A 15,032-nucleotide genomic window follows, 5' to 3' on the forward strand; every position below is an offset into this window, starting at 1 on the left:
TATATATATATAATATAGATATGTATGTATATATTTGGGCTCAAAACTCAAAATAATTTTGTTTAAAGTAACAAAAAAGACTATATTTCTTAATATAACCGGAATAAACTTAAATCCATTTGCTTGTATTGAGTTCTATCTTTTTGATTTACTATTTTGCTTAAACATGAAAAGAGGAAACTTTTTAAAATGAAATGTAAAATAATAATAAAATGCTACCCAGGAAGAAAGATTGTTCTGGTAATCGCGCTTCACAAGGAGAAGTCGTCTCTGATGAAAATTGAATAGCAATATATGATCATGACAGATCTTCAATAAAATTGATATTTTTTCCTTTGTATCTCTCGCCAGAACCATTGTTCCAGATTGAGTGAGGGATAAAAAATCGTATAAAATGTTGCTATTTACTTGATTTTCAGTCGAAGCCCTCATTTGCTTCTTAAGAACTCGTGGGGGATGTTCAAACAGTCGATAAAAGTAACACAATCTATTTATTTTCCTGAAATAAATTTGATACCATCAGACGTTTATCTCGAATTCTGCACAAACTGTTTTAACTAAATACGATGCCAGGTTAAAATTTTTGAGATTTATTAATGTTTTGGTTACACATTTGCTGAAATGGTTGAAAATCCATGCTATTTTACAACATATTTTCCTTCATCATATTTCCTGTTCTGTGGCCTGTCTTCTCGGTGTCAAGAAGCCCAAGTTGATTATTGTCTTAATCAACTATAACAGATACTTTGGTCGAAGTTTCTGCATTTAATCCAAACGCAATTTGCGAAACTTTGTTTCACTCAAATTAGAAATAGGAGGCAATTTCATAAAATTGACCCAGTACAAAAATTGTCCATTTCGGTATCTGTTTTTTTTTTGCATATTAAGGAAATATCTTGTTGAATATGCTTTTTCAACTGGGGTGCATGATTCAATGTGATTTTCTTCCAAATTTGACAATCTAAATAGCTTTTCCCAAGACTAACATTCATAGTTATTTCATGAAAAACGTATCCCATCGCATTACTCCGGACATTTAATAAACAATTAAATTCAGAACACTAGTGCTATTTTATTGAGTTATGTAGACCAGTGCTCGAAAAACCACCCGTCCGCCCGTCCTCGGCGGTCAAAAATTCCCCACGGACAACAAATTTCTCGAATCCAGCGTCCGCGCGGACGGCCATTTTCCCGTTAATGTTCGTGATACATTTTCAATTTGTAATAAATGTTTGTAATAAATAAGAGAAAATTATATTTTTATTTATTTAGAAGCGACGGGTTAGTTTCAAAGGAGGACGGGTACATTGTTGGACAAGCCGTCCTTGGGGACGGGTAAAATTTCTGAGTTTTTTCGAGCCCTGATGTAGACAGTCTTATACTGATTAACCAGAGTTGGAATCACCAGCAGAACTCCAACTTATGGATTTAAGATGCCAACGATTCTACTTCAACTAAGATTAGAACTCAGTAAAAGATATTTGCCCTGTTACGGTTGGGTACAAAAAATGAAAAAAAGTAGCATATATAAAAAAACAACTGAACTTAGAAGAAATATGGCCGAATTATAAAAAGACAATTAATACAATTACGCATAGTGTCCGAATAACCCATATCTAAAAGAGAAACAGGAAAAAAAAACAAGTATTTACCTGGAGTTATCTTCTAGAAAATCTATATGAATAAATCACTCAAAGAAAGATAGTCACTTTATAAAAATACAATAGTTCTTTTTATTAGGTGGATCCATGTTGAGAGACAGGAAAATAGTGTCCAATGGTGGAGTAGTGGGTGAAGGTCAGGAGATTCAGTGCAAAGAAAATTTTTAGATAAGATTTAGACGACTGTTGGTTGGTGATGGATCATTTTAGTAGTTTACTGGAAACACCGGTCTTTCCGCACAAAAAAAAGTCGGTTGGAGCATTTCCCAGAATTTCGGATTCTTCTCGGCTTTGATTTTTTTTGAAAAGTTAAAAGCAGCATTACGACAAGCTAGAACTGGCTGTGACGGAGCCCATCAATGGCGGTGTTTTGGGTAGCAGATCAGATTAAAAAGCAGGAGATATCCCGAGCATAAAGCTAGAAAATGACTGTGAAAGAGTCCATCACTGGCGGTGTCTGGTCAGCGGAGCATCTTAAAAGCTGGAGATTCATCAGGAAATTTACTTAGTAGACATTAATCCGAGAAAATGAAAAAGCACAGCAGAAAAAGCCAACATGGCGGTAGACGTGACGCCATCCTAAAAGATGTTCTCTTCCTCAAGAAGGAGGAAGGGGGAAAAACGTACTGCCAGGGAGCAGCGTGAAGTTGGGATGCTGAAGAATTTCGAATGCTATGGTCATCTTTCGTGCGCTCTTTTTATAAGAGACAAAAACTTAATAGTTGAAGTTGTAGTACATGTTGTGCAAGTTAAAGTTAAATTATCTAAAAACTACGAGTTGAGACGAAAAATTGATTATACGTTAAAAGTTACGGTTGAGAAACACAACATACACGCGGAGATGAAAGATGCCGACAACCAGTGCGAATTCTCAGAAACGAAAAGGGTGGAATGTTCTAGAAAAAAAGGGGTTCTGCAAGGAGCTGGTGAGGAATTTTAGGGGGAGAATGTCCAAATTGCGCTAACGCGTTAAGGGGTGAGAAGAAAAAAGATGAAATAAAAAATGTATTACAAAATTATAAATTAAGTCGAAAGAATTAGTATTTTGATTAAAAAAACAGGATATTTAGAAAATTAGGCTGTGACCTAATGTCACAATATTCCATTTTTAAAAACTGCCCATATTATGCCCGAATATCACTATTGTTTTTTCTGAATGATTTGTAAATAAATCTAAATCAATTTCATAATCGCTCACTTGGGCAATCAAGAATATGTGCAAGCTAGTATATACGATTGTATTTCCTGGAATTGCAAAAGTTTTTAAAATTGCTTTCAGTGTGCTTTCAATTTTAAAAATTTCGATAGACAACTCGCTTTAACTCTAGCGGTTTAGTTTCTAAAAACTGAACACCCTCCCCCCTCCAACATTATGAGAGTTTTTCTATCTTACCTGTTGAGATAGATTCTTCCTCTAAGTCGTCAATAGCTTGATTGAATAACTTGAAATCGAAAATTCTTTGCGGAAGTAATTAATGGTGAGATACTTATATTGTTGCTGTTACTGTCGGTAATTATCAATGGTTTTTGATCTATCATCCTTAAAGGTGATTGTTTTTTATCTATACGAAACATTTTTGTAATAATGACTAAGAAACAACATTTTTGAATTCTTCTTTGTTTGGAAGTCATCATTTTTCGTTCTTTCGACTTCATGAATAAAGTTTTATATCAAATAATGTACCGAAAACATATAGAATTAGTCTAAGAGCTTATAATGCGCAGGGGATCAACACACTGAATGCATGTCAATAAATAAAATGCACGAAACATATCCTGAGTTTATGAATTATATTCTGAAACGGTAAGACTGTAAAATGCAGTGGAACGAAACATGAATAGATCACACAAAGCTCATCTGGATAGTAAATATTCTTAACAAAATCAGATGATAACTGAACGAGGTGATATCGGAATGTAACAGGTTCCACTACTTTTTTTGTATGGATCAATTTCCTGAGATAAAAAGAAGAAAAAAAAACTTATTTTGATGTGTTTGCTTGTTAACACGTTACGGAGACAACTGATTGGTGTCATAAGAGACAAAGGAAAATTTATTAAATGTATCGATGTGTATTTCTAAGACAATATGAGCGGCAATTTATTTAAATATTAAAGGCAATTCTTAAGGCAAGCAAGAATCACGAGATTTTTCCATCCCTTCAGACTGCCCTTTCATATATAATTATCAATAGAGCATATTGACTCAGTTAAGTATAAACATAGATATTAGCATTTGAATTAGCTATAAAAGTAATGTATTCCTTATAGTGAATGCAAACAAATTTAATAAGAATTTCCTGTATATAAAATTTAGTAATCAGCCATTTTGAAATTCTGTCTTTTCATGACGTACGTTTAACAATCGTCACCACTATCCGGCTAATTGAACACAAAATTAAGTGTAAAAAACAATAATTTTTATCTAATGATCGGGATTTCTGCTTGATGCGACTCAATTTAATGATTCTAGAGCCGGATCTCACGTTTGCTAATTAATTAGTGCAGACGAAATAAGACACAAAAACCTATTGACTCCGAATACTTCAATTTCGACGGGCTTGGATTTCTGACCCACAAAATACAGGGGTCAACCGCAATCCGGGAAATAGGGTCTCCATAGTTCGGTCAGGAGAGCGGTCCAACGTTAGTATTTCGCCATATCTCGAGAACTTTCTAAGCGAATTGAAAAATTTTTACTCGCAATTGTAAAATTGGTTTGTGCACAATAATTGTATTGGTTTTCCACAATTATTTGTTAAATTAATGAAAAATATAAATAATTTAAAAAATATTTTTTTACATAAAATTTTCTGTCGGCATAAGAATTTTCAAATTTCGTGAAACATTTTTTTGATTTGCTTTAAAAGTTGTCGAGATGTAAAATGTAATATTAAAATTAAGAGGAACAAACTTTTGATTACTTTCTTGCTCAAACTATTAGGATCCTCTTTTCCAGGTAGTGATTTGCCCACCCTATTTAGAGAAACGGGAATCTGAATGCATAAATAAAAGGTTTGTTTTTTCAAAGAAAGTACGTTTTTGTGCATGATTTCTCAACTTAAAATATCATCTGTACTAGTTAATTAGCATATTTGAGATCTGGGATCATTAAGAACGAGTTTTGGTACGTGAAAATTCAACCATTCAATCAAAGGTTTTTCAGGGTGGTCCTTTTTTTTCGCTCACTTATATGAACACTTGTATGTTCGATGTCCCATGCATACATGTGCTTTATTATGCATTCCCCAAAGAAATTAATTTCGATTGACTTTTTATCAACAGTTAAATTTTCATGTAAGAGATCTTGATATATTATTTAATGTATTATATAGTCTTTAAGTGATCTTAAGCTTTGTAACAAAAACATTTTAGGAAAAATCATTGGTTAAATTAATTACTCGAGAACATGTAAAATACTAAGGATACACGAATTAATTATAAACATGCACTTTTTGTTTTATTAAGTACATATTATAAGAAAAGTTTAATGCCAGTTTATTTATTAAATTAAATAAATTTAACTAACAATTTTAAAGTGCAAATCTTGTATTTTAAGAATAACTTCGAGGTACAAACCAAGATGAAAAAGAATTCATATGTTTAAGGTAGTATTATACAACAATGTATATCTTTGCAATAAAGTTGTAAAAGATAAATATTTTCTATAAATTCTACGACAACTATTATTGTATTTACTTTTTATACCTAGTAGATGTTTTTTTTTTAAAAAAAAAATAAACATCGAAAAATTTATTAAACTGCTTTTAAATCTAATTTTTTACAACTTATAACAGGAAAAAAAATAAAAATTTTAGAATTGGATAAAAATAAGGCAAATTGCATGTAAATGATTGGTGTGACAACTTTTCTCCTACAGTAAGGACCGATAGTACCGTAAGAATCAATTATAACACTGGGGAACAAATTTTTTGTTGCATTTATACAAATACTTAACCTTTTCTGTTTCGGGAGTAAGGATTTCAAATAGGAAATTAGAATTACTTCTAAAGCTACAAATATGTTTTTGAAAATGGTATTTTTAGTCGAAATGTACAAGTTTAAAAGTTTTATTTATAGCAAAGATCTGCATAAGTGTTGCGACGAACTTTTGGAGAGTTAGATCGGGATTATTATATATACAGTAGAGCGCTGATTATCCGAAATGCTCGGGACCGAACGTGGTTCGGATAATGAAAAGTTCGGATAATTGGAAGGTTGTTTCAAATCTAGTTTAAATGATTTTTATTTATACACTAACTTCCCTTGTCACTTTTTCTAGGCTTAGGACTGGTAGTACTATTTAAAATAGCTCTGGCATGTTGAAATTTTTTTTTTCAATTTTTAAATATTTTTTCATTTTTTTTTTAAACTTTTTTTTTTAATTTGGAATTATATTCTTCATATTTCAGCTTTTAGTAATTTTTTTTATAAATTACTGATTTTACCACATTTTTCTTAATGTTCCATTGCAAAAGAAATCCAGCAAAGACTTTTGTTTCAAAGAAGATGCTCTTTTTTGAGCAGCCATTCCCTTATTCTTTTTAAATAAATCAACTGAACTGGATCAACATCATTTTGACGTTTTAACGTATTCATTGTAATATCTAATGAATTGCATGCTTCTGAATGAGAAGGTGCACTTTCTTGAATTTGATCACCTACTTCTTCCTCTTCGTTTGTGGAGTTCCGATTTTCATTTGAAATTTCAGCAACAATTTCATCATCATTTAAAATTTGAAATCCTGGGTCATTCTCAGTGTATCGACACCAGTGTTCTATTTCTTCTGCTGTATAACCTGGCATCTTTTCATCGGGAAGATCTACTAGTTCTAAAACTTCAGTTTCGTTTATTTTTTTGTTAAGACTTTTACTCCAAGATTTCAGATTCCAAGCAGTGTAATCAATAAACATAAGTGACAAGTACCCATCCCCCAATAGTAGAACTTCAGCATATATCTATTCATAAACTCCTTCCTAATTTCAACCATTGTAGACTGTCAAATTGAAGCTCGCATTCTTGGAGGATAATTTTCAGTTGAAGAGGGCTAAAGGGGTATGTATAACAGAGGGCTAACTGTATAACAATACATGTATGTATTGGCTACTATAAGAAAATTGCTAAAAAATGTTGTAAATTAAATATGGTCTTCAGATGCAGTGGATATTCTTTTTTTTTCTAAATTTAGAAAAATTGTCGATAAGTAAAAAAGTATATTGTAAACTTTAAAAAAAAAAAAACGAATTCGGGCATGGTTCGGATAATTGGACGTTCGGATGATAAGGGTTCGGATAACCGGCGCTCTACTGATTATTATATTAGGTGGACCAGGAAGTAGTGTCCTTTCCGCGCATAAAATATTCGTTAGTCTTAAAAACCAATTCATTTTTCTTAATCCATTTCGATTCATATTCGATCCGGCATTGAAAGGTTGTTACTAACGAGGGTGAATACTTAATTGATTAAAAAAAAAATCTTGAAAACAAATATCAATAGCACGGAAATGACATTACTTTCCGGTAAAAATAACGTATATTATTACTTATATCATTATCGGGAAGCTTATCTGGCTGAGTATGACACAACATTTATGCAACTCCCTGTTTTATACAACGTCTTTAAAGTTGTATATAGACTAAAAATATAATTTTAAAAAAATCTGAGACTTGGAGAAAGAATAGATTTGAAATCAGAAATGCTAATAGATTATTTAGATTATATATATATATATATTTATNTTTTTTACTTTAATAAATATTTATTTTCTATATATAATAAAAAAAAAGATAAAGAGATCGATTTGTAAAGATAATTTACTTAAGTAAAAATATATAAATTTATGGTTTTTATGAATGTGTAGCTTATGCGTGTTTAATAAAATAGCAAATTAAATGTTCAGCTTTGGGGAAGGTTGAAACACAAACCGAAAAATGTATCGCCATTTTTGTCTCATTGATAGCAGTGCATTCTTAGTATCTTTTACAGTTTGCAGTGATCGGTTCGTGTTTAGATCGATATTCACTTGAAAGGTTAATAGAGTTTGTTATTATTGAAACTTTTTGAACATATAAATAGTTTTCCACGTGACTGTATTTGTAAGGGAAAAAAAGTAGATATTAATGTAATGAACTCAGAGAAGAAAATATCGAATGCCGTTAACTTTCTACTTCTAATACTCTTGAGGAAGTGTAAATATGAAATATTTTGTTACTATGGAAGAGAAGATCCTACGTTTCTTCATTTCAATTATTATTTTCTATCCATTACTACTTCATTTAAATGACACCGTGATAGTTCTCATTTCCAATATCTAGCGTCCTTCTCACTTACATAGGTAAGTATTGCTTATATTAGTATTCATTCTAAAATTACTTGTGAAAGAGATTTAAATGAATTCATTTCTATAGTTTCTTCAAAACCAAAATTCTTTTTCCATAATTTTCTAAAAGCGTAACGTAAAATGAAAAGTAACGAAATAGACCGAATAAATTATGTTCTGAGTTATTCCGTTTTTCTTTCCAAATGCTTATTAATAAAGAGAATTTCATTGAGGTTTCGAATTTCATGGATTAAAATTAAATACGTAGCTTTAAGTGATGTCAATAGTTTTGTACTTTATGATTCAAGGAATTTGGATCATTATGTTATTAAATAATAAAAAAATAATGAATTCAGAAAAATATTTTTCATGGAAGATCTTTGAGAGAACAAAATTCAAAACTGAGCATCATTTTTGCCTAAAATAGTTCCAGTAATGTTGAGTGACATGAATCACTTTCTCATTCTGACTCAGTCATTGGAAAAATTTTTGAAATGGCCTCTACCTTCCAAATTTTCAGGATCAAGAACCAAAATATGTCTATTCGTATTCAAATTCATTTTTGTATTTGATTATGCAACTCAAAACATCGTTTTATCTAACTGATGAACATGAGGTCTATTCATAGGAAATTCGAATTTTGTATGAGTGAACGAAGTTAAAATCCGATCCTAACATCAAAAGTTTATCAGATGCATCGTTTTTTTATCACTCTACACAACTTCGCAGAACAGAAATCGACTAAAATCTCTGAAATGTCAGACTTATCTAAACCGAATATTAATATTTAAGGAGGGTTCCACTCACTCTTGAATTTAATTTTATTGTAATCTTTTTTATTTCATGTTAATTATTTACACCTTTATACTTTTTATGAACTCTTGAACTAAATTTGTTGGAATATGTCTTAGAAAATGTTTTTTCTATAACCATCAAGATATTACCTCAATGTTTTAGAATTTTTAAGTCGTAATTTTAGTGTTTTTTTTCTCAATGCTTATTGATTGAAACAAAATAAGTCATAAGAATGACTACAAGAACAAACCTATACAAATCTTCGCCAGAATGACACAAGCAGAATTGATGGTAACTGTATTTATTTAAACTAACGGTGGTGTAACATCTCTCCGTATAGGATGTTGAATAACCCAAACAATTGTGGGAAGGAACACTTTATTTGGGGTTTACACCGTAATTGATATTCGAAGTAAAAAGGATATAATTTAATCTAAATACTTAAAATTGAATTGTAATCATGCACCAAACTCTCGCGTTTTCACAGATTTTTTTTCACTTCCAAACGCACCAACGTTGACGAATTTTGAATATCACAATTTCAATAAATACCAAGAAAAATATCGCTAGTAGTTTGTTTTCAATCGCTCTAGCAAGAGTTTGTTATTGTTCTATACGCTTATCAACAAAAACAATGCATAAAATATGCATGTATTTATTTGCATGATAAGGATAATTATATTTAATTTTTTAAATCTCTGAGAACTGTTTTAAATGATATTATAACGTATAATTTCTATCAGCTCCTGTTCTGTTAAACATAGTTAGACTCCGTTTTAATGTTCCCTTTCTGCTACGCGACTTTTACAAACTAATTTAATTTTAAGAATTAGTGTATTAATGTATTTTCTAAATAAATGATTCTTACTTTATATCGTATTATATAAGTAACTTTAGCGGTGTATCTTATCTTACTGTTATAATAAAGCATGGGTATTGCTGAATAACAAAAATGGTGGCTGCTAATTTACACCAAACAGTGTAAAAGCACATCGTTGCAGTAAAACCAAGAGTTATGCAAGGCGTTTCACTACACTGTAAAGTAATCAACACCGTTTTCGGTCTTGGGATAAACTAAATGGTTTTACTTAAAAAAAGAAACATTTCATTATAAACGAATTTAGTTATTTTATTTTGATTTGAAAATTACGATTGGAAATATTAATGCAATATATACATACATATATGGAATATATATATATCTTACATAGGNGAAAATCAATAAGTTTTATTTACTGAGCATAAGCTGCAAGTAAATAGAACTCATTAGATAAGTTCAAAATGAAGATAAAACTAAGGAAAATTACAGACATATGAAAAAAGGGGGGGGGGCGAAAAATAATAATAAAAAAAATAACAAACAACTGGGAAAAATTTTTTTATAAAAATCAGGAACATAAAAGATATAATCTTTTCATCAGCTCACACGATTATATCCGCAGATTATAAGAGTGCTTTCTGATATCGTATCAGTATAGCTAAAGCAAATTATATTAATGCAATAGTGTGTGGAGCACTCAAAAATTTTTCTTACCAAAATTACAACAAATAAAATAGAACACAATAAGTTAAAATAACACGTAAAAACAGAAAATAAAATAAAATAAAGGAAAAGAAAAAGAAAAAACAGAATAAAACAAAATCTATAAAACGAGTCGCGAATTCAAATGTACTTACATGAACGTAAAATTTTTCAAGAATGATTTAAAAAATATTTTCGTAACAAGATTGCCAGATTGCGAAATATGAAAACAAAAGAGCAAATTGAGCGTAACTAGAGGAGTTTTGTTTTAAAGTGTCTTTCTTACTCCATTGCTGAAGTGCATTAGATTTGTTAGTTACCAAGGATTTTGCCCGAAATGGATTTGAACATGGAAAAATTATATGAATTGACAAAGAAAAATTTTTTAGTAAATAATTTTAGCCACGGATTTGCCCGAAATGGATTAGCACATGGAAAAATTATATAAATTAAAAAAAAAAAATTATTAGATAATTTTAGCCACGGACATGCCTGAAACGGATTTGCACATTTACACATGGAAAAATTGTATAAATTATAAATAAATTTTTAGTAAATAATTTCATCCACGGATTGCCCGAAATGGATTTGCACATGGAAAAATTATATAAATTAACAGAGGAATTTTTTAGTAAATAATTTTGACCATAGATTTGCACAAGGAAAAATTGTACAAATTAACAAAGAAAGTATTTAGTAAATAATTTTCGCAACGGATTTACCCGAAATGGATTTGCACATGGGAAAATTATATAAATTAACAAAGAAAATTTTTAGTAAATATATCCACAAAAATATGAGATTAAAATTATTTAGTAAATAATTTCTTTCTTAATTTGTGTAATTTTTCCATATGCAAATCCATTTCGGTCAAATCCGTGGTCAAAATTATTTACTAAAAATTTCTTTTTTAATTTATACAATTTTTCCATGGGCAAATCCATTTCAGGCAAATCTGTGGCTAAAATTATGTGCAAAACAGGCAATTCATTTTTCTCTTTTCTATTTTATATTTTTTACTTTAATAAATATTTATTTTCTAAAATTATTTATGGTCAACTTCTTTAAATTATCCAGTATAATATTACCTTGGGCACATCCATTTTGGGCCCATCCTTGGTAGCTAACAAATCAAACGCTCTTCCGCAATGCAGTAAGAACGGCACTTTAAAACAAAGCTCCTCTTGTTACGCTCAATTTGCGCTTTTGTTTTCATATTTTGCAATCTGGCACTCTTGTTACTAAAATATTTTTTAAATCATTCTTGAAAAATTTCCCGTTCATGTAAGTACATTTGAATTCGCTACTCGCTTTATAGATGTTGTTTTATTCAGTTTTTTCATTTATTTTATTTTCTGTTTTTGCGTGTTATTTTTACTTATTGTGTTCTATTTCATTTGTTGTAATTTTTGTAAAAAATTTTTTTTACAAAAAACGAGTGCTCCTCATACTACTGTATTAATATATTTTGCTTTAGCTATATTGATACAATATCGGAAAGCACTCTTTTATGCGGATATAATCGTGTGGGCTGATGAAGAGATTATATCTTTTATTTTCCTGATTTTTTAAAAATATTCTATCTTTTTTTCCCCAGTTGCTTAATATTTTCTTTTACTATTATTATTCTCCCCCCCCTCCTCTTTTTCATATGTCTGTAATTTTCCTTTGTTCTACCTTCTTTTTTAACTTATCTAATGAGTTCTGTTTACTTTCAGATTATGCGAAATTAATGAAACTTATTGGTTTCTTTAATTTTCTTCGTGTTTTTTTGTATATATTTATTTTGTTGTCTATATATATATACATACATACATAATTTTGAGCCTAATTTAAAGTTTCTTATGCTAAACTAAGATTTTTTTTAAAGTGAAAATACTAAAATTAATGCATACATTTAACTTGAGAAAGTCAGTTTTCTTTCCAATGTTCAAATTATTTGAAAATTCGAAAGGAAAATTTTTAATTTTCAAACTTTTGCAAAAATCTTCGCCACAGGTGCCCACTGGGTAACGAGAAGAGAGTAGCAGTTCCGGCATTTCTGTGGCCAATGGGACAACCCTCAAGTGCCCACCATTTAAAAAAAAAGACATATGTTTTTGATAATATTTTTAAATTTTTTTTTACAAAACTTTACCTGATAAAGGTGATATTACAGGCTTACTTTATAATAAAAGTACACCGCTTTCAGTTTTAAACTGTTAATTTGCGTTAAAAATAAAATATTAAATCATAATAATAGTAGAGAATAATATTAAGAATCATAGCGGATTATAAAGAAATATTACTAGTAAATACCTATGAAGGATAAAAAAATAAATAACTTATCAGTATTTGTTACTTAAGGAACCTTACCAATTTTCTGACCATANAATTATCAAATATCTAGCAAACTATTGTTATCAACAATTACATAAATTCTGTAGTTTATTAGGAGAGATTACTTTTTCCTTAGGTATAAATTCAGAACTATTTCCTAGGGGAAGGCTGAGCAGCTTGCTAGTCTCTTCTTCTGCGCCGCTGCGCATGTTCTATTTACAACCTAGGTCATCTCAGCAATATCAGGGAACTGTGGATAAGCTCTGTATATATATATATATATATATATATAAACAAACTAACCTTTTCTTTTCGATTGGTATTTATTTTACTTGAAATAATTTCGCCAAGATAACCGAAATATTATGCAGATCATGAAATACGGATTAGATGCAAACATAATTACATGTTTAAGAATAGTCTCAACTCTTTGAAAGCATTTAACTTTTCCATGGATACATAAGGTTTCGCGAAACACCATTTGGGAACCACTGATCTTGTCGTATTTTTCAAAACATGCAAACTTCAAGGTAAAGCAACGTAAGAAATATTTTATATTTTCTAGTGAATTTTTCTGTCATAATTATATTAGTATTTCTGTGTAATTTACTCTTAGACAATTTTTTAGCCTCATTTAAACTGGTTTTTATTAATTTAAACAATATTGAAAATACATTTAAAAATAAATTTAAAAGTAGTATTAATTTTTCCGATCAAAATTATTAACAATAAAATTTATTGCTTTAAATGTTTAAGGAAGAAACCATGGGAAATTTTAATGTTAAACGATATTTCTTGTCATTTTCGATTTTTTTCAGTACAGTAAATAGCAAATGTCAGTCCATTATCAAATGTTTATTGAAAACAGGAAAAAAAATGAAAATTTAAAAACTTAGCCTAAAATTTGAGGCCAAGTAAGCAGAGGTTTACGATTTGGCTTAGAAGGTTTTGAAACCTTGGATTTCAAGGGTATCAATTTTAAACCAGTAACCAATTTGACCAACCAGAAGTAACAGATTTTCTGAAAGTGGAAACTTGTTTTATTCTATATGAACTTTATTTGTTGTTGTTCTAAAATTTCAATTGTATAAATATACTTTATGTTCTTACAGCATTAAATTTTTTTTCATAATCCATCAACGTCAGAATGGTCAGTTTTCAAGGTTTGAAAGATTTTTTCTTTAATGAAGGCAAGTATTTCCCCACATTTTTTTTTAAAAATAGAAATAGTATATTGTTAAGAGTTCTTTTCACTGCGTGCCAAGCGAACGACTTTTTGCAGCATTCCATTAGTGTGTGAAACATTTAAATGTCGTGAAAAAGATTATCAAAAAATTAAAAAAATAAATGCCTCAATCATTTTGAAAAGATATATTCAAGGATACAAAACTTGATTTCCGAAAGTTTATCGCCTCCTCTCCGGCAGAGGTTATCTTATTGTATTGTAGACTTCCATTCTCCAGAAAAAGCTCTTCTGTCAGATCAATAAAGGAACTTCCAAAGAGATGACCCAAGTTCGAATCAAAGCGACGGATGGTGAATGCAAAATCTACTCCCGGCTCGCATATCAAGTGATGGATACATTATAGGTTCTATTTCCATTGTCTCGGGCTAACCGCAAGAGGTTCTCGTAGTTTCCTACAATTGTGGGTTAGTTAAATCAAAATCTCCAGTGCGAAGTCAAGTATGTTCCCTAGTGCTTGGTCCAGGAGTACCTTCGTCTTGTAGGTCGGGCTCTACACAAGGCCATGGAGTTGAACCGTGAAAGACGTTGACAAGAAATGGGTCGGCTGTTCAATGTTGGTTATAAAATGAAATAAAACAAAGGATACCGAATGGCTCTGAAATGAAAAATACAAAAATAGGGGCAAAAGTGGTTGAAAATTAGTTTGAATTGACCTTATGTTAGGATATTAAATTGACAGATACATTTCAAAATTATTTGGACTTTACTTTTGTAAAAAAAAAATTAATTACAGAATATCAGAATGAATGTTTGAAAAAAAAATTTAAGTCCCTTATTCAAACATTAATTTTAAAATGTATAAAAATCAATGAAAAAGATCAGAAAATAAAAAAAAAATAAGTACGAGGGTTGCTATTTATATTTCTGGCCTAATAATGAAAAAACAAATATGTAGGATCGAAATTGATTTTATCGTTTTTCAAAATATTCTTTTTCCAGTCCGATTGAGGTAACTCCAAAACATGCGTTTTGAATGCATCAATCGCTTCTTCGGGGGTAGAAAATCGTTGTCCACGTAATTTATTTTTGATGTGTGGGAATAAGAAGAAGTCATTGGGTGCCAAATCAGGGCTGTACGGCGGATGACCCATCAGTTCGATCTTTCGCTCCGTCAGAAATGCCTTTGTTTGAGTCGATGTGTGAGAGCTCGCATTGTCATGATGAAGAAT

General features: G+C 30.2%; 1 protein-coding gene across 3 annotated transcripts in view; it reads left to right on the forward strand.

Moving 5' to 3' along the window:
* Window positions 1–7,787: 7,787 nt before the first annotated feature.
* The window catches only part of LOC107442153 (very long chain fatty acid elongase 4-like), a 122,381-nt gene continuing 115,136 nt past the window's right edge, over window positions 7,788–15,032 (forward strand). Inside the window, exons 1-2 of one of the 3 annotated variants that reach the window (XM_043045593.2) lie at window positions 7,791–7,996; window positions 13,764–13,807. In XM_043045593.2, the coding sequence (XP_042901527.1) occupies window positions 13,765–13,807 (43 nt within the window). In that variant the 5' untranslated portion in view covers window positions 7,791–7,996; window position 13,764. Of the gene's footprint in view, window positions 7,997–13,729; window positions 13,808–15,032 lie in introns of all 3 variants that reach the window. The other 2 variants (XM_043045592.2, XM_071184381.1) reach the window with 2 other exon arrangements.

This window comes from Parasteatoda tepidariorum, chromosome 8 (genome assembly GCF_043381705.1).
Source record: "Parasteatoda tepidariorum isolate YZ-2023 chromosome 8, CAS_Ptep_4.0, whole genome shotgun sequence".
NCBI lineage: Eukaryota > Metazoa > Arthropoda > Arachnida > Araneae > Theridiidae > Parasteatoda > Parasteatoda tepidariorum.